This window comes from Rhineura floridana, chromosome 4 (assembly GCF_030035675.1).
Source record: "Rhineura floridana isolate rRhiFlo1 chromosome 4, rRhiFlo1.hap2, whole genome shotgun sequence".
Classification (NCBI taxonomy): Eukaryota; Metazoa; Chordata; class Lepidosauria; order Squamata; family Rhineuridae; genus Rhineura; species Rhineura floridana.
The window spans coordinates 100,086,958-100,106,737 of NC_084483.1; the positions used below are offsets into that span (position 1 = coordinate 100,086,958).

The 19,780-nt window shown below is 40.2% G+C and overlaps 1 protein-coding gene across 6 annotated transcripts in view; it reads right to left on the reverse strand.

Moving 5' to 3' along the window:
* PTPRK (protein tyrosine phosphatase receptor type K) overlaps positions 1-19,780 on the reverse strand; it is a 579,201-nt gene that overhangs the window by 255,379 nt on the left and 304,042 nt on the right. For all 6 annotated transcript variants that reach the window (XM_061623803.1, XM_061623801.1, XM_061623802.1 and 3 more), the window contains one exon: positions 467-641. In XM_061623803.1, the coding sequence (XP_061479787.1) occupies positions 467-641 (175 nt within the window). The remainder of the gene's footprint in view (positions 1-466; positions 642-19,780) is intronic.

Consider the following 19,780-nt stretch of genomic DNA (forward strand, 5'->3'; position numbering starts at 1 on the left):
TTGCTGTTTCACAGGATATACTGGAGATGCCCCCATGGGGGACCTTATCCATGCACATCATGTGCCCTACCCACTGAACCATTGCCTCTTACTTATTGTGCTGATAACTGATTAGGTTTGCACTTACTCAAATTGCCTGAAACTTTTTATTTATCTAAGTCTACAAGTTTACATATTACAGTAAGGCAGCAGAAGCAGAATGATAATTATGTAAATTTAAGTCCACTTATCATCTCTGTTGAAGAAAAACAAAATCAGCATTTGACTACTTTTGTGGGATGAGATATCCTTTAGAGAACAGTGTTTGTTTTTCAAAAATGGAAATCAGTCACTTTGCTTTGCTCTGTAAGTATTTCAGCAAAATATCAGGAGGGTCCCCTCTCACTATCATTCCAATTCAAGGTATCATCAAGATAAGCTCTAAGTTTTAAGAACATTTGATGTCAGCAATGAAAAAACAGTTTACCTCGAACAATAAGCTGAGCAAAATTGGAGACTCCAGATCCTCTCTCAGACTGAGTAACACAGCGATATAAATCCTGATCTGTTTTTGTCACTTCCTGAAGTTTAAAGGTAGCAGCAAATCGTCTGTGATTTATGTTTTTAGTTTGGGCCACAGGGATGTCTTCTCCATTCCGTCTCTGGAACAAAAGAAACCAGCACATTGCCTGATCAGTATGGTCACAATACAAACAATTTTGCAAGTTATTAAAGCAAATATGGAATGCTAGCAAAGTGCCTGTCTATATGGCTTGTTTATTTTTTAAAGGCACTTATAGACTGCTTAATTATTTGCATTTCTAAGCAGTGTGTCCAATCATTGACATTTCTAAGCAGGGTTGTATCCAATGCAGTCGTTGCATGAGTAGAACTCCTCCCCCTCCTCTGCATCCCTCCATCTGCTCTGTCATTTCTCTCAACCCTCCAGAGTAATTTGGGGAGGCAGAGAGGGAGGAGTAAGGTAGGAAGTTCCACTGCACAAGTCATTCCACTTTCACAATGACTTTGATGGATTCAATCCATGGTAAGTTTTCTGTATTTCAAAGTGTTTGAAAACTTAGAATTTCTTACAATATATTCTGAGAGAATCACAGAAGAATTCTAAAAAATTATAAACTTCTAAAGTATGGAGATCTCCATTCCATATAGTAGTATTTCCCTACACTCAACAAATCCCATTTAAAACCCAGAACTAGAGCTATGCAGCATGTTTTCAACCACAGCCAAAGATAACAGCCTTGTGTCGCTTCCTCCTGTCTTCCCCATATCTGATGTGACAAAACACATGAAAGCACTTCATTGTGAGTTTTCTGTACTCCAGCTGAGCTTCACTGACTGCCACTTGTAGGGCCAGGGAACTTGGAAAGCTATAATAGCATGTCACATATTTTGATGCAGAAAGTGGCAGAATCTAAAATGAGCCGGCAGTTGCATCGTACAAAGGCCTTGCCACCGTGCTGCAGGAGGAATATGCTTGGTAGGATCCCAGCTTGGACTAAATACCTGAAAATACTTGATATTTACATTATTTGGAAATTTTGGGAATAAAATCTGAAGAACAGGAATGCTATTATTAATTATTCACATTAATAATAATCTCTGAAAGTCTATTATTATTCATATTAATAATAGTTTTTGAAAGTTGAATCTATGGTTTGCAGTGCTGTGAATTAAATATAAAAATGCGTTTTTAAATTGTTTTTGGTTTTTTTTAAAAAAAGTGTATATTTGTTTTTATTGTTTTTAATTGCTGTAAACTGCCCAGAGAGCTTTGGCTATGGGGCAGTATATAAATGTAATAAATAGATAAATAGATAAATAAATATAACAATGTTTTTGGAAGATATCAGCTGTTAGTCATAATCTAAGAAGGCGCCATCAGTCCTGCTGTACAGACACTGTACAGGGGCTTATGTGCCTCCGGCTGGGATGGAACTTGAGCGTGTTCTTCTATGTGGCAGCCAAGATACCATGTAACAATCCATGCTTCTTTCCACAAATAAGGAACTCAAAAGTTTCCCTTTGGCAAATGAAACACATTTAATCCCTTTAGTATACCATGGACATCATCTTCAGCATTCCAAACGGACAGCCAACATTATAATAAGGCTACTCCTTAAAGGGTGGTTCATATGAAATGCCTAAATGTCAGAGCCATTTTCTGAGGACCTTCTCATGGTGCTTCAACTGTCACAAGTTTTGGGAGGGGGTGTCAACCAAAAAAATGGACCTTTTCTCAGTTGTTCCACCACATCTGTGGAATTCTCTCCTATTGGAAAACTTGTACTTCTGGTGGTAGGTGAAGACCTTTTTATTTTTCCAGCCATTTTAATTGCATTATTAGATTAGTAACATAGGGATCTTCTCTGCTGCACTGCAATGTTAATTATATATTTTATTTTTCTTATTCATGATTGTACACCACCCTGGTTGACAGTTGTCAAACTGAATACCATTTTAAACAAATTGTATCCTCTGCATAGCATGTGCTTCATCATTACTAATCAAATTCTGATATCCAGCTGAACTTTTCTACAGTAGGGCCCCACTCATATGACAGGTTAGGTTCCAGACCCCCGCTGAAAAGCGGATCAGCTATAGCATTGGGGTCTGGAACCTAACCTGCTGATCACGCCGGAGGAGGTGAAGATCAGCTGTAGCGCGCTACAGCTGATCTTTCCCTCCTCCGGTGCGATCAGCTGGAGTGTGGGAGTCTGATCACCCCGAGGACAAGAAGATCAGCACGCTACAGCTGATCTTCCCCTCCTCCAGCGAGATCAGCTGGAGCACAGGGAGCTCCAGCCCCCCTCCAGCTGATCGCCCTGCTGGCGCCATATTAGCGAAATGCCAAAAAGCGGGACCCTACTGTATTTGTATGCACTACTTGGGTAAGGAAGATTCCTGATAATGCATTCAAGAATACCTTTTTAAAGCCCTGCACACTGTTTCTAGTGTAGCCCTCTGGACATTGCTGGACTCCCAACATTTGTAAAAATGAAATTACCGAGATGAACAAGCCTTTTGGCCATACACAGAGCCCCTTCACTGCCCCCTTTGCAGCACAAGCAATTAATTAAATAGTATCTAATTAAGCTAGGACATTAAACCAACTTTAGACTGTAGTTCTGAACTACAATTAACTGAAGATTTCTACACTGAAGGATGTAAGTGCACTACGAAGGGAACAGAGAAGGGGCTGCATGCATGGGCAAAAGAATCATTCATATTTCACCTTATTAGGCCAAGATGCGATTCTCTGAATGCTGTCAGTAGGGTTCATGGAACATCAACAGCCACTAGTTTGTAAACTGAAACTACAGGCTGGCAGAAGGTAGAAGAAAGGAATCATGACACATTATACATGGTCAATGATGTGTCCTACAGCCTTGTAATCAGTGAAGAATCTGACAATAAAAGTCCCTAGGAAGTAGTCCAATAGGGCCAACAGTAACAGCATTTAGACATCCCCAGAGAGAATCTACTCAGATAACTACCACCGAGGCTAGAATAAAGCTTATGTGACTCTGACCTATTGTCCAGTGGAGGACCTAGTTAACTGAGGCAGAATTAAATTCAAACCAGAAGGAACTTCTCATGTGCTGCTGTTACAAGGTAAAACAAAAAGGAACTGCAAACTAAGGAGCCAGAGGAAATGATCACATTTATCTGTGAAGAAAATGCTCTCTTCAAACCTGAATGACAGAGATGGCTTCAAAAGATGGGATGTAGAGTGACAAGAGGGGTTTCATACACAAACATATACACACTAGACTGGAGTTCCCTAGAAAATCTCAAATGAAATGATATAAAGAATAAAACTGCAGTATTGCAGGTTTAATCCTACTGTATAGCAGTGTCTCTGAAACATTACTTAAACATGACACAGACCACCAAGAGATTCTAAAACCATACATTTCATTTTACTGGACAATATATGGGAGAAGCAGGTGATGTGTATATATTTACATTTAAGTTTATATTAGGGAACTTTGTAACTTGAATTCATGATCACCGGTAACATTAAAAAAATAAAAGGTCCATGATGCACCAGAAAATGTTCACTGGAACCCAACCCCCCCAGCTTGTTATTTTATATCAATTATTCATTATATTTTGCAGTTCTCAAGTATTGAAGTACATGAAAACTCTGCTCATCAGACAACTACCCAGTGTGCACACATTATTAATCATATCTGCACCCTGCCCTTTCTCCAAAACACTGAGGGCACTGGACATAGGATGGGTGATTTACTATGTACATTATTCCAAAGGGGCCACAAGTATCTTCAACACTTCAAGCTTGTGCTCATGTAAGAGCTTAATTTATGGAAGAGGTTTTTTTAATGGACTACATAAAACCCAGTGATAAAATGGGAAAACATAAGTGTGCAGATGATACTATGGCCAGCACACAATCACATTCATTAATAAATGAGAATTTCTTTTTACATTTTCTCTCTATTGCGAAGCACATCTATACATCCCTCAGTAGCTGACTCAGTGTCCATGGAAAACACAAACTGACTCTTAATGCCTTGGGTGCAATCATATATATATATATAATATATGTAATATGTATATGTAATATGCTGCCACCCTGGGCTCCTGCTGGGAGGAAGGGCGGGATATAAATCAAATAATAAATAAATAAATAAATTAGGTTGGCTAAACTCCACCGAAGTCAAGAAGATTTAAACAAAGACTGCACCCTTGTCAGAAGGTATATTTTCATACTGCTTTCTCAAACATACCATGCAAAGTGGATGTGTATCAACTAACAAAGAAACAGCATCTTACCATCTGGATTTTCTTGAACTATACTAAAATGATCCTTACAATTTACAAGATTCTATTCCATTCTGGCTGTGTTATTAAAGCAGAGGAGAACTCCATATACCAAGGCTGCAATCCTTAACACTCTTACCAGGAAGTAATCTCCACTGAAAACAGAAAGACTTACTTGACAGTTAACTGTGGGAAATGATTCTCATATGATTGTGCTGCAGATGTTCCAAGGTTTTGGTTTTCAACAGCTAGGTCAAGAACCAGAATGTCATCATGTCTTAACCTAAGGCAGATTGCATCAAGGATGCCACCACTGTTTTCTTTTTTGTTTATTTATTATTTATAACTTCAATTTCTAGCCTGTCCTTCATTGATTCACAATCCCATGGTGGGTTACAGCATAAAACATTCACAACAAATCACAAGCATTACAATATAGAAGTTAAAATGTTAAATAACATTTTAAAACTAACACTCTCAATTAATCCCCTACAAAGTTTATTATCTTCAAGAGAGATGGGTCAAGAAAAAAGAGGAGGTGGCAGAGAGAGAGAGAGAGGTACTACCATAAAAAAGTCAGAAGTGCTTCCATGTTGTCAAATGTTGTAGAGATGGGTCCTATGTATTACAACATTGAAGATTACTTATCTAAAACAGAAAGAATGTTCTCTGGGTCCAGATTTTTCCAGCCCTAAATAGTAGTGACAAGCAGTAGTGTAGTGGCAAATTCAAAAGTGCAGGGTCCCTTCACGGTAGTCACAGCTACATCCCCTTCTTAGATGATACAACCTTCTAAATGTATAGAATAATCTGGCCAAGCTTGAATACTGCTTTCTGCTTCTCTTTCACTGTCACCATTTGACTGTCCTTTTTCACTGTCAAGAGATATTGCTTGAATTACAGAATTCAGTGTCTACATATTTATCTCCTGCTGGTACCAAACTGCTTAATGATGTGGATGGGATACTATCTTCAGGATTCACTGCCTCTTCTTCTGCAATTACAGAATTCTCACTCTCCACAACTTGCCTTGGCTTTTTGAAGTAGGAATTTATTCAGGCTCTGCTGCAATTGAGACTCTTCTCATTGGCTGACAAGCTCCTTTCATGCTGATTGGCTCATAGGACGCTGGAGACACAGAGACCCTGATGGGACCTGGCTCCCCAAAAACTAAGGACCCACCCACCCCCAGAACCTCACAACTACATCCTGGTGACATGAAAAAGATCAGAAAAGGTACCGCCAGGGCCAAGAAGATGCCAGCATGGTTAACGAGCAAAGTCAAGGAAGCTCTTAGAGGCAAAAAGTCTTCCTTCAAAAAATGGAAGTCTTGTCCGAATGAAGAAAATAAAAAAGAACACAAACTCTGGCAAAAGAAATGCAAGAAGACAATAAGGGATGCTAAAAAAGAATTTGAGGAGCACATTGCTAAGAACATAAAAACCAACAACAAAAAATTCTATAAATACATTCAAAGCAGGAGACCATCTAGGGAGACGATTGGACCCTTGGATGATAAGGGAGTCAAAGGTGTACTAAAGAACGATAAGGAGATTGCAGAGAAGCTAAATGAATTCTTTGCATCTGTCTTCACAGTGGAAGATATAGGGCAGATCCCTGAACCTGAACTAACATTTGCAGGAAGGGATTCTGAGGAACTGAGACAAATAGTGGTAACGAGAGAGGAAGTTCTAAGCTTAATGGACAATATAAAAACTGACAAATCACCGGGCCCGGATGGCATCCACCCGAGAGTTCTCAAAGAACTCAAATGTGAAATTGCTGATCTGCTAACTAAAATATGTAACTTGTCCCTTGGGTCCTCCTCCATGCCTGAGGACTGGAAAGTGGCAAATGTAACGCCAATCTTCAAAAAGGGATCCAGAGGGGATCCCGGAAATTACAGGCCAGTTAGCTTAACTTCAGTCCCTGGAAAACTGGTAGAAAGTATGATTAAAGCTAGATTAACTAAGCACATAGAAGAACAAGCCTTGCTGAAGCAGAGCCAGCATGGCTTCTGCAAGGGAAAGTCCTGTCTCAGTAACCTATTAGAATTCTTTGAGAGCGTCAACAAGCATATAGATAGAGGTGATCCAGTGGACATAGTGTACTTAGACTTTCAAAAAGCGTTTGACAAGGTACCTCACCAAAGGCTTCTGAGGAAGCTTAGCAGTCATGGAATAAGAGGAGAGGTCCTCTTGTGGATAAGGAATTGGTTAAGAAGCAGAAAGCAGAGAGTAGGAATAAACGGGCAGTTCTCCCAATGGAGGGCTGTAGAAAGTGGAGTCCCTCAAGGATCGGTATTGGGACCTGTACTTTTCAACTTGTTCATTAATGACCTAGAATTAGGAGTGAGCAGTCAAGTGGCCAAGTTTGCTGATGACACTAAATTGTTCAGGGTTGTTAAAACAAAAAGGGATTGCGAAGAGCTCCAAAAAGACCTCTCCAAACTGAATGAATGGGCGGAAAAATGGCAAATGCAATTCAATATAAACAAGTGTAAAATTATGCATATTGGAGCAAAAAATCTGAATTTCACATATACGCTCATGGGGTCTGAACCGGCGGTGACCGACCAGGAGAGAGACCTCGGGGTTGTAGTGGACAGCACGATGAAAATGTCGACTCAGTGTGCGGCAGCTGTGAAAAAAGCAAATTCCATGCTAGCGATAATTAGGAAAGGTATTGAAAATAAAACAGCCGATATCATAATGCCGTTGTATAAATCTATGGTGCGGCCGCATTTGGAATACTGTGTACAGTTCTGGTCGCCTCATCTCAAAAAGGATATTATAGAGTTGGAAAAGGTTCAGAAGAGGGCAACCAGAATGATCAAGGGGATGGAGCGACTCCCTTATGAGGAAAGGTTGCAGCATTTGGGGCTTTTTAGTTTAGAGAAAAGGCGGGTCAGAGGAGACATGATAGAAGTGTATAAAATTATGCATGGCATTGAGAAAGTGGATACAGAAAAGTTCTTCTCCCTCTCTCATAATACTAGAACTCGTGGACATTCAAAGAAGCTGAATGTTGGAAGATTCAGGACAGACAAAAGGAAGTACTTCTTTACTCAGCGCATAGTTAAACTATGGAATTTGCTCCCACAAGATGCAGTAATGGCCACCAGCTTGGATGGCTTTAAAAGAAGATTAGACAAATTCATGGAGGACAGGGCTATCAATGGCTACTAGCCGTGATGGCTGTGCTCTGCCACCCTAGTCAGAGGCAGCATGCTTCTGAAAACCAGTTGCCGGAAGCCTCAGAAGGGGAGAGTGTTCTTGCACTCGGGTCCTGCTTGCGGGCTTCCCCCAGGCACCTGGTTGGCCACTGTGAGAACAGGATGCTGGACTAGATGGGCCACTGGCCTGATCCAGCAGGCTCTTCTTATGTTCTTATGTTCTTCTTATGTTCTTATAACCTGCTGTCTTTCCCCCAGCGTTCATTGGTCTTGAAGAGAAAGAATCAGTTGAAACTCATAATTGAAACCATGATCTCCTCCTTCTTGAATAAGCCTTCCTGAGCCTTCGGCTTATGCACTCCCATGTCCCCTCTTGTGTACCACAGGAAGAGACTGAAAGCATCCTCTTTTTTATTTTCCGCTAACCATAATTCCTAGTGACATCTAAGCTTAGGGAAGTGTGGTTTGTTCAAACGTTGTTCAGTTAGAACAAAGCAGGCTCTGAAACTGTAAGGTCTCAATAACCACAGTTAAAATTAACCACAGCTACCTGAGTTCAGATGTCACAAGGAACTATGTTCCCTGCTGTAGTTTCTATTTGAAACCACTCATATAAAAAGAACTCTTATCTTTCACAGAAGCAATATGTTATGAAGACAGACTCAATAAACTACCTGTAAAGTGCTATTTATTAAACCAACGGCCAAAATATACAAGAATATTGCAAGCATTATTATTTAAGATCAGAGTATGCATGCTGGATACAAAGAAAACAAAATTTTAAAAGGCCAGATAGCTGTGATCAAAGAAAGGAAAGCTATTTTTATGGGAGCATTGTCAGGAGTACAGAAAAAGAACATTGGGAAGATACTTTCCTACAAGAGCTGTAATAAAGAGAGACATCTTCTGAAGAATGATGTAATGTGGTTGTACTATAAGCACTAGCTAATTTGCAGAATTGAGTCTGGAGGGACTGAACCTTCAGCAATTCCTTGAATCATATGTCACTGTAGTTGCAGTATAGCAATGAGACAGAACAAGATGAGGCATAAATTGCTTACAAGACTCTGGTAGAGAACAAAAAGGAAGAGGCAAGGAGATCTTTATGAATTAACTTTATAGTAAGATGTATGGGGAGAGGGGAGAGAGAGGGGGGGTGAAGCAAGAAATCTTTAAAAGCAACGTTGTGTAACAGCAGTACACCAGGAAATCCAGTAAGGATTGATTTAAGATGGTAGTAGCTTAGGGCCTGAGCAAAGTGTTATAGAAAAACAGCCTTAGTTAGCAGTGTTGCCTCAAAAATAGAGAGAGGAGCCAGGCACCAGAAGTGATCTGAACTCTGGACCTGCCAGCATGTTCAGAGGGAGGCAAATAATTTCCATTCTCATTTCTTCTCCTGCTTCTGAAGCCCCCAGGCCAATCTGCCTCTGCTGCTGTGATGCTCACCAGCATTTTGGCCCCAGCTACTTTGAAAAGAAGTATCTCTTCTACTTTTTACAACAGGGAAAATGAGTTACAGGCACAAAAAACAGCTCTTGACAGATATACAGGAGATATATAGAGAGATGAAAAGAGGCCTCAAGGAAGGAGGGCTGATTCATGCTTTGCACATCTGGGGAGCCACTCCTCATTTCCTAGAGCAATTGTTTTCAGATCCACCACTCATCTATAATTCAAACAGGCATCTGGGGACCGATTTTTTGTTTTTTAACAATTTATTGGTATGGTGGTTATGCTGCTGTTGCAACCCACCTTAGATGAGGCTATAACCCAGTTGAAGTTCCTGACCCACCATTTGAAGAACAATGCCCCAGACCTGTGCAACATACGTGTGGGAGAAATCACCAATTTGTTATGTGCCTATTCTCCATGAGGCCTGGCAAATGTGTACAATGGTCAGTTGTTATTCACATTAACTGCTCAAATTACATTCCCCTTAACATATATGTATACAATATATACCCAGTGAGGTGTGCAGTGCAATGTCTGCTGTACATTTTGGGGATTGGTTTCAGTTGGTGAGGCCTGATGACATGGACAAGGTGTTTGCAACGATGCAGCCAGCAACATGTCCCTCGAACCTTGCTCTTCTTGTCTTCTTGCTGAGGTGGTATGACCGAGCGGATCTAGGATGTGATCAACACATCGTTGTGGGACAGAATGGTCCCATCTGCCCTGAAGGAGGCAGTGATCTGACTGCTCCTGAAGAAGCCCACCCTGGACCCATTGGTTTGTGATAACTACTGCCTGGTCGCAAACACTCCCTTTTTAGGGAAGTTGATCAAGAAGGTTGTGGCGCAGCAATTGCCAAGTACCCTTGGATGAACAGATTATCTTGACCCATTCCAGTCTGGGTTCAGGCCTGGTTATAGGCTGAATCGGTCTTGGCTGCCCAGATGGATGACCTTTATCGGGAGGAGCACAGGGGGAGCATGATGCTCACTGCAGGAATCCAAATTAAACTACACTTGACAGGATTGCTGTCCAGCTGCCTCTTGAACGCCTCTAGCACTGGAGAGTCCACCACCTCCCTAGGTAACTGGCTCCATTGTTACACTGCTCTAACAGTTAGGAAGTTATTCCTAATGCTCACTCAGAATCTGGCTTCCTGTAACTTGAGCCCATTATTCTGTGTGCTGCAGTCTGGGATGGTTGAGAAAAGATCCTGGCCCTTCTCTGTGTGATTTGGTGAATCCCATCCAAACTAACCTGGCAAATACTTTGCGAGTTTTTCAATATTACAGTGGCAACAACTCCACAATGTTCTCTAATGTGTTTTGTCTTTCAACATTAGACTATTGAAAGAGATCATTTTGGTGGCAGTGCCTCTCCAAGTGAAGTATATTTTTCCTTTAAAGTGCAAAGGTATGTTTCTTATGCTATACCTTTCAATGTGGCAAAGTGGTTAGAGTATTGGACCAGGATCTGGAAGGCCAGGGTTCAAATCCCCACTTGGCCATGAACCTTACTCTGTGACCTGGATGAGTCACTGCCTCTCAACCTACCTCTCAGGGTTGTTGTAAGGATAAAATGGAGGGGGGGCATCCATGTACACCACCTTGAGCTCCTTGGAGGAAAGGCAGGATATAAATGCAATAAATAAATAAATAAATAAATTTACTGCTTGTAGCTAAATACTGCAGACATACCTCGCTCCTTTGCATAACAGAACTCAAGTAAGCAGACTGCTTCTTTCTTTTAAGCATTCTTATTGGTATCGGATGGGTTTCCCCCATTATGTAAATTTTTCAGGGATTCAGTACACTAAATGTCTCACTCTGCTTATCTTCCAAATGTTTCTAAAGAATTTCTATAGTTAATTCCAGAAATGCCAATTATTGCCTTCACCATAACTTAATGGTTTCTTTCATTTGCTCTCGTGATTTATTATTTCTCTCACACACATACACATCCCACCCTGGCAATGTGTAGTACTGGGGTCCCTAACATGGCACCTGTGAGTACAACATTCCTCAGACACCTCCCTGGTGCCTGCCAAGACCCCAAGAGCACTTACTTCTCCCACTTTTTTTTACTTTTATATATAAAAAAATAGAGATGGCTTTGGTTTGTTTGTTTTCTTTTGTCTGTTTTTGGGAGGATGGACTGATTTTTTTGGCCTGTGTTGTTTTTTGGTGGAGCATAGTGTTTTGCCTCTCTCTCTCTCTCTCTCTCTCTCTCTGTGTGTGTGTGTGTGTGTGTGTGTGTGTGTGTTTTGCGGATGGGGGGGAGATTCTGAGCATCATTGTTTTTCTCCTGTGAAATTGATATTTTCAGATGTCCACAACGGTTTCTTAGATTTCCAAATGTGCTCACAGGCCCAAAAAGATTGGAGACCCCTGATGTAATTTCATCTGCATCATAACATGCATGTGCATACCATTTAAAAGAAATGGGTCTTGATTTCAGCTTAGCTACATGGGAAAAGGCCACTAACACACACACACACACGCACACACACACAAAGTCTGTGGATGATTTTTCTTCTTCTGTTTAAAGAGTTATAGAGGATCTCCATCTTAAGAGGGAAAGAAGGAACGAAATATCAGTTTTAAAAGAGAACATTAGCTCACCTATAGCGCCCTTCAGAATAATTGCTCCCACACTGAACTAATGCATGAACAGGGCCATGTTGACTAGCCTGTCCTTCTGAAGGGGGCTTAGGAGTTGTTCAGAAATCCAGTCACCATAAAAGTCATATAAAACACATGACAGATTTAGCTAACAAACAAACCATATTGCATTTAAGTCGGGACACTTTCAAACCCTACAAGGTTTGTTTTATTGTTTTATGCTATTATTTGTTTTATTTTAAATTTTTTTTTAGTATTTTAAGTGCCTGTTTCATGGTTTTAAGGTTGCGTATAGTTTAATTGTATTTTAATTGTATGTTTTTGTATGCTTTTAACTACATGTAGTTTTATTTATAAGCCGCCCTGAGTTCCAGCTTGGAAAAAGGGCGGGGTAAAAATAAAGTTTCATTCATTCATTCATTCATTCAAACCCAAAGGGGTAAATCAGTGGCTATAAAGCAGGAATAGGGAACCTGTGGCCCTCCAGATCTTGTTGGACTCCAACTCTTATTAGCCCCGGCCCATGTGACCAATGGTCAGGGATGCTGAGAGCTGAAGTCTGACAGCATCTGGGGAGGTCTCCATCCACGCGGTAAAGAAAGAGCAACAACGATGTTCCAAATTCATAGCAAGGTTAAGAAAGCACCGTTTGTAATGACATATTCTCAATAAGATTATAAGTCAACTTGTGGAACTTTAAGCAGATCAAGAGCACATTGAGCTGCTCAATGGAAATGAATGGTATTAAAGAATCTTTCTTGGGGCCTTTCCATATGGTCAATGAGAACATGCTGTAAATCACATTCCAGCATTGGCAAGGTACTCCAGCAAGTGACTTTTTCTATGGCAATGTTGTTGCCTGTCTGTACATAAAATGATGGTGGGGTCAGGGAGGAGGGAGAAAGAATAACCTTTCTTATTCTTTTCACACCCACACCCCCTTTTAAGATCAGACAAGTCAACAGAACAGACAGCGAAGCACTCCACTTCCAAAGTTGTTGAGAATCCACAAAAAAAGGTTTAACAAATGGCAGGAGAGACTGTAGATAGGCCCTGTTGCTATTTTATAAGGATGCAATGTGTTGAAGTTGTGTCACATCTAATAAATGCTCACAACACCTTCACAATCATATTTCACACAATGTGGAATCATGAATGTACTATCACCTCACAAATTACCACTTTTTATAAAAATACAAAATACCATGGTTTCTATGGTGGTAACAGGCATTATCCTCCACAGCAGAAACATCCTAATCCTAATGTTGTGCAAAACAGACATCTAAATGTACAAAATATACCCAAAACATATAGAAAAGTCCTGACCTGTACTTGCAGAAAACTGTACTCAAATTCTCTGTTCTGTTTTTGTTTTAATCCTCCAATTACTACTTTCAGGCAATTGATTTAATTATCTATAACTCCACTAGGAATGACATTTTCCTATAGCCGAGAGAAGAAAGCATCATGCTGCATTAATGCTGATGAGCCTCTCCAAGGAATAAACCATGGCACCTTCTTCCAGCTTTGGCATGCCAACTGAGAAGGCATTTAGCCAGCATCTAAAACCGTTACTGACAGATTCGCCCACATGCATCATTGCTTTGATCTCAATTTGCACAGGATTACCAGTCATGCTTTTTTAAAAAAAAGTAAGCACAGGAAATATCCCCCACATTTCATTCCTCATTTCAGATCCACCAAAACACATGGCAGCACTGAGATCGGTAGGGCAAAAAAAACCTGAACTACAAAGCCAGGCTAAACCTCTTTGCTCAAGCCAAATGATGTGCTAATGCCAAGGCACAACAGTGATGGATAGACTCATTAGTGGTTCAGCTATCAGCAACTGAACCTGTAGCCAGGGCATATGGTGTAGCAGATGCTCCAAGGAAAGGGTTATATTGATGGGGGCCACGTAGGCGTTATCTAATCTTGGCCACTGACAAGAGATCTAAAACCTGATGGGATAGTTTACAGTTTTCACTACCATTCCCAAACTGGAAAGGAGATGAAGGCAGTTTGGTTCTGATATTTACATTGAGCTAAGACAAAATACTATGACTAAATTAAATAACTAGTGAAGCTTCTGAAATCTTCATCTGTCTCTGTTGACCATTGAACCGCACTGTCACTGAGTCTGTTTTCCATCAAGTCTGAAAAACTGTAACTAGGGGGAGTTATGTCTTTGCCCAGTCTGGGAACGGACTGCTAAGGCTGTTGCTATGGTAACCATCGCGATAGACTGGGAAAAGTTCTAGCAGCTATCTGTGTTAAGCTGTGTCTTCTGTGTATTGCCTCTGAACTGAGAGGTTGTCTTCTGTGTTTACCTTTGGAGAGATGTACCAGAAGGGGGGTGACTGAAGAAACTCTACATGTATTTACTCTTAAGCCTTTGGCCATAATGTCTTAATAAAGACTCTTAACATGCTCTAATGCTCTGAAGAAGTTTCTTGCTCAACTTAACTCCAATGTAATGTATGCTGTTTCACGCAACAACGCACACACATCAACAGTCTCTCCCCCTGAATTTTAGTGCTCTGAATTACCTGATCTTGTTTTGGAAGTGGAACCAATGCATTGGAAAATCCTCCATTGTTTTACTTCCAAATTTTGTAACTGACTGAGTGCTTGTTCTTTTATGTTCTTCCCGCTCAACATCACCTTTGTGCAAATGTACATTGATAAAGCATTGCAAAAATCATACTTCATATCATCACAGTAACACCAAGTATGTTGCTGATGCATAGATAAAATGCCATTAAAAACCCCTGATCTTTGGGCTTATACATCAAAATTGCTTTTTGCAGTGTTCTTTCAATGTGTGCATCTGTAAACAGAGGTAAAACATACCGGAGAAACAAAAAGCTTTGGCAAACTATGCATTCTCTAGTTCTAGATTGTATTTTAGAAATTCTCCTAGTTAGGCTGGAAGTCAAGAGTAGAACACAGAGTAGAATGAAGCCACACTATAAAGGAAGTGAGTGAAAAATATCCACTCATTCATAGTCACTCATAGAACTCACACTTAACTGACCATTCTCCTTCTGAACATCAAATGAGCCAACACTTGCTAGCTGAGATCTGGAGCTAAAAAGACTAGAATAGTAAAATGAAGCAAAAAAATCCTTAAGTGGCAGCACTAAAAGAAGTAAAGTATATCATTAAAAGTCATATAAAATGAGCATGTTTTCAGAATCCAGCTAAAAAACAAGGAGGGGGCATGGCAGATTTTCCTAGGGAGGAAATTCCACAACAGAGGAAGAAAAAAAACCTTCTTCCTGGTACCCATCAATCTAATCTTTACTAACAATGACCAAAGAGCAGGGCCTCTGATACTGATCTCAGAGCTCAGGTAGGTTGATATGTGCATATGTGTCCTTCAAATAACTTGGCCCTAGCCTGTTTGGGGCTTTAAATGAGTCTATGAATAAACAGATAACTAATATAATTGGTATAGATAGATGTATTCAGTTATTATCAATATCATGACAGCCTCATTCTGGACCATCTGCAGTTTCCAAACTGTCTTTTGGGGCAGTCCCACATAGAACATTGCTCAAGAGCATCCTAAATGCAACCAGTGTACTAGGTTCCCCTTCTCCAGGTAGGCTTACTGTTGATGAACCATGCAAAGCTGATGAAAAGCACTCTTAGCTACTGATGGCACTTGATGGCAACTGATGCCAAGTACCATACTTTTTTCTTCAAGGGGAGTGCAACCTCATTCAAAATAAGTTGCAAATTCTCCACTGAAATCCACAGAATTCCAACCAACAGTACTACCAACAGCTGTCAGCAACATATTTAGAAAAGTATTCTCAGCAGCTGCTTTATAACTTTTGGACTTTTTCTCAATGGAGACTAGACACATATTAATTCAACATTTTAATCCACTCAATGGGTAGAAATATTAATACCTGCCAATTGCCAGGTAACAAATCTGCTATACACTCAGTGCTGTAAAATTAGAATTTCAGACTAACAAAGATCTTGAAGAAGTATATAAATACACTTTACAGAAGATTTAGAGAAAGTGGGACCAATCAGAAAGTTTGCAATGGAAAATCCCCATACACAGAAACTGCAGTAGATACAATGTATGTCAGCGTGGGCACAGGGCAGTTTGGGAAAAGATCACAGGCAGGAGGTTCAGAGTCCCACTGCCATATCCAAGAACATGAATAAGCAGTGCCACATCAGATTATAACTGAGTTATCACCTGTTGCAAAAATACTATCACAGATGAGCTCATGAATTATTTGATCCTATTACCTGAAGCAATGAAAGCTAGCTAGGAAGTAATCATTCTCGCACAACCTTCCTGTCACTGTGAACTCGCCCTCTATAATTTAGAAAAGGTTATTTTCATATGAAATAGGCAGATTTACATTTCAACATAATTTGTAGTTAAAAGAGCTCCATGTTTTCAGCTGTTTATGGCTTATCTTCAGGAATATTTATTTGCCCCTAGAATTCCACAATAAAGAGGTGAGGTGTCAACTTGGGTTTCAAAATAGGCAATGATGTCATTAACACAACTTTTAAAAGACGCTACAACTGGTTGCATGTCAGGTACAAAAATCATTCCCTACGGTGTGGACTATTGGTTTAAGGCACTGGTGTATTCCTCCTTATGCCTTGGGCCCTTTTTAGCTATCTGGCTCAGGTCCCCTTAAGCGGCAGTTTCCCTACTCATTTGCAACACAACTATGCTGAGGGAGGTACAGCCAGGTCACCAACCTAGCTTTGTGTGGAACGGTTGCTCAAGCATCAAGTCCCTCTCCCCTGCTGAGCCCAGAAGTTTTGATGGTTAGGTCTGAGGATGCCTTCTTTCATTTTATAAGCTGCCTCTGGAAGCTCACCCAGTTGATCATGTTTTCTTTTTAACTGTTAAATGGCACTGTGTCTACCTGAGCACTCAAAATCTGTAGGCTTTCCTTGTGGCCTAAATGCCATTACCCTGAGCCAATGTGAAATGAATGAATGAATAAATCACCACAGAACCCAAAGGGCCCAAATTTAGCAACTAGGAAGATTCCACACTGTGACAATGGGTGGATGCTAGAGCATGCCATCTGAGGAGATGGGGAGAAAGAACCAGGCTAAGAAAGCAAACTCCAGTTGCCCCTCTCCCAGCCATACAAGCCATATGACTGCCTTGCCTCATCTCCTTACCCCTGGTAGTTGGATGCAAAATTGCTCTCCCTCCCATTCATCCTCCAAGGGAAAGAGACCAGGAGCAGTTTTTTATTTTATTATATTCATATCACACCTTTCTTCCATCACAGAACCAAAGGTGCTATACATGAGGTTCTCAAGTACCAGCACTGACCTGACTCAGACCTGCATGGCTTCAGCAAGGTAGTAGCCCCATGTGCATTCAAACTGCACCCTAGGACTAGTTCTGAGTGCAAAAATTAAAATACTATTTGGTCTTCTTCTAATGATTTTCTTCCCAACTCAGGGGTAGGCAAACCTGTTTCAGACTCATTTTCAGCAACCCTCGGCCTAATTCCAAAAGCCCTCTGCAAGCTATCAGTTCAGACCTCTGGGTAGGGATGGAGAGGGGGAGAGAATGGGGTGCTTGTGACTCAGCCCCTCACTGCTGGCTTCAGCCCCACCCACAGTTAACATGAGGTTCCTGACAGATTGCCCTGAGGGAATGCAGCTCTTGACAGAACAAATCTTATCCACCCCATAGCTACAAGGATGATATGAATTTTGGCACTGTGCTAATTTGTACAAAGAGCAAAGTGGACCCCCCCAAAAAAACCATGAGTTTGCATACTACACACAGTCACACATTTTATCCTTTAAAAAATGATACAGATTAAAGTTAATTTCAAAACATTGCTAGAAAAGTCAATCAAGAGCTGTACAGTATAAAACAATATGCCCTGCAAGACAGGAGAGTATGTAAAATAGATATATGAAAAGATAGTTTCATTGACCAGCAAAGTCTTTTATAACCAAACCTCTCCAAAGGATCTAATTGAACATCCTAATTTGCATAAAGTCTAATCATTCTAGGAACCTTTGCTTCAAATTCCTTTCACCTTTACATGTCAAACTGTCTCCCCTAAAAGCACACCCTTTACTCAGGCTGTACACACAACTTCTTTCACAGGTGTGAGAGGTGGTATGGTATCTCACCTACTGGCCACATCCCTGAATGATGTTCCACTTTCTCTCTATGCTAGTCATGCATTCATTGTTAAAAAGAAAGGCCATACACTCATCATTTTATTCCATAACTTTCTTCTTCTTCTTAATGTTTATTGTTTGAAGGAAATTGTTTTTATCTTGTAAACTATCTTGATGGCTTGAAATTTTTAAGAGATCAGATGTTTTTATTGTGTTTATTCTCAAAAGATAAACATCTAATTATGTACTTGAGACACAACAAAACATATGTTTGCTATCAGCTTTATCTGTTAACTATGTACCCTAGAGACAAAATTTTGAAATAATCTGTCAGCTATCTGATATGGAGGACTGAATAGTATGGAAACCTTCCAATTGACTCTTTTTAACCATGTCTGTTCCAGCAATTATCTGGGTTGGACACAGTGGTTAAAATTAGCACCTGTATACCCTCATTGTTAGAACTTTAGTTGTGACAGTCATCCAGGTTCTTTTAAATTGGGTTCACTTTGGCACTCCAAACACTCTGCTTCTTTATAATTAGTTCATTGTGTTTATCCAAGTGTTGCTGTTTTACGGTGTTCCTTGTTTAATAAAAAATCTTAATCCTTGGTAATATAGCATGCAATTCATTACAATCATATGATTAGTTATCACACTGAAGCAGATAACACTGTCATCTTTCATTTCTTTTACCCATTAGTAACAAATGTCACGGAGGATAAGGCTATCAATGATGACTAACCACGATGAATATGTTCTAACTCCACTGTTTGAGGCAGTATACCTCTGAATATCAGTTGATGGGAATCACAAGTGGGGAGAGTGCTGTTGCCCTCTGGTCCTGCTTGTGTGCTTTCCATAGCCATCTGGTTGGCCACTGTGAGGAAAGGATGCTGGACTAGATGGACCTCTGAGCTGATCCAACATGATCCAATTTTCTTTTGTGATTATACCACATTCGGTCCTAAAACCTGGAATTCTTTAATTCAGTTGCATCACATAGATGAAACTAAAAATAACACCCTGTTATTTAGAATCAAAGTATAATTTACAATCAACTTCAATCATGAGTTTTCCATATCAAGTGCTATTTTCTTTCATTGAAAGAGGTTCCTAATTTACCACAACTCTCCTTTCGTTATATTTTCCCCATTTGTTTAAGTCTATAACTTATTGTGAACATTGAAACAAAGCTAAATAAGGCAACAGTGCATGTATGTAAATTAAAACTCAAGGCAGAGAATATTCATCACAGGATAACAGCAACTTCACATGATAGCCTGATTGTATGAGAGGGCTAATACAACTGAGCTATTACAGAACATAGTACTCATGAACAGAGAGATCCTTGACAAAATAAAAAGTGTATCACTGCATCTTCAACTCATGTGAGTCACCGTTTGTTCACAGATATATGTACACTATTTATGTACACTTACTACTCAGTAAATTGGTTACATATTCACTAATAGGCAAAAAACCTTGCGGGTTAAGATCACACTACAGCCAACTGATATTTCTGTCAAACTTTAAAAAGCAGGAAAATTGGGCAGCTAAAGTGAATGCACCAGGGGAGCAGGAGACCTGACCTCCTCTC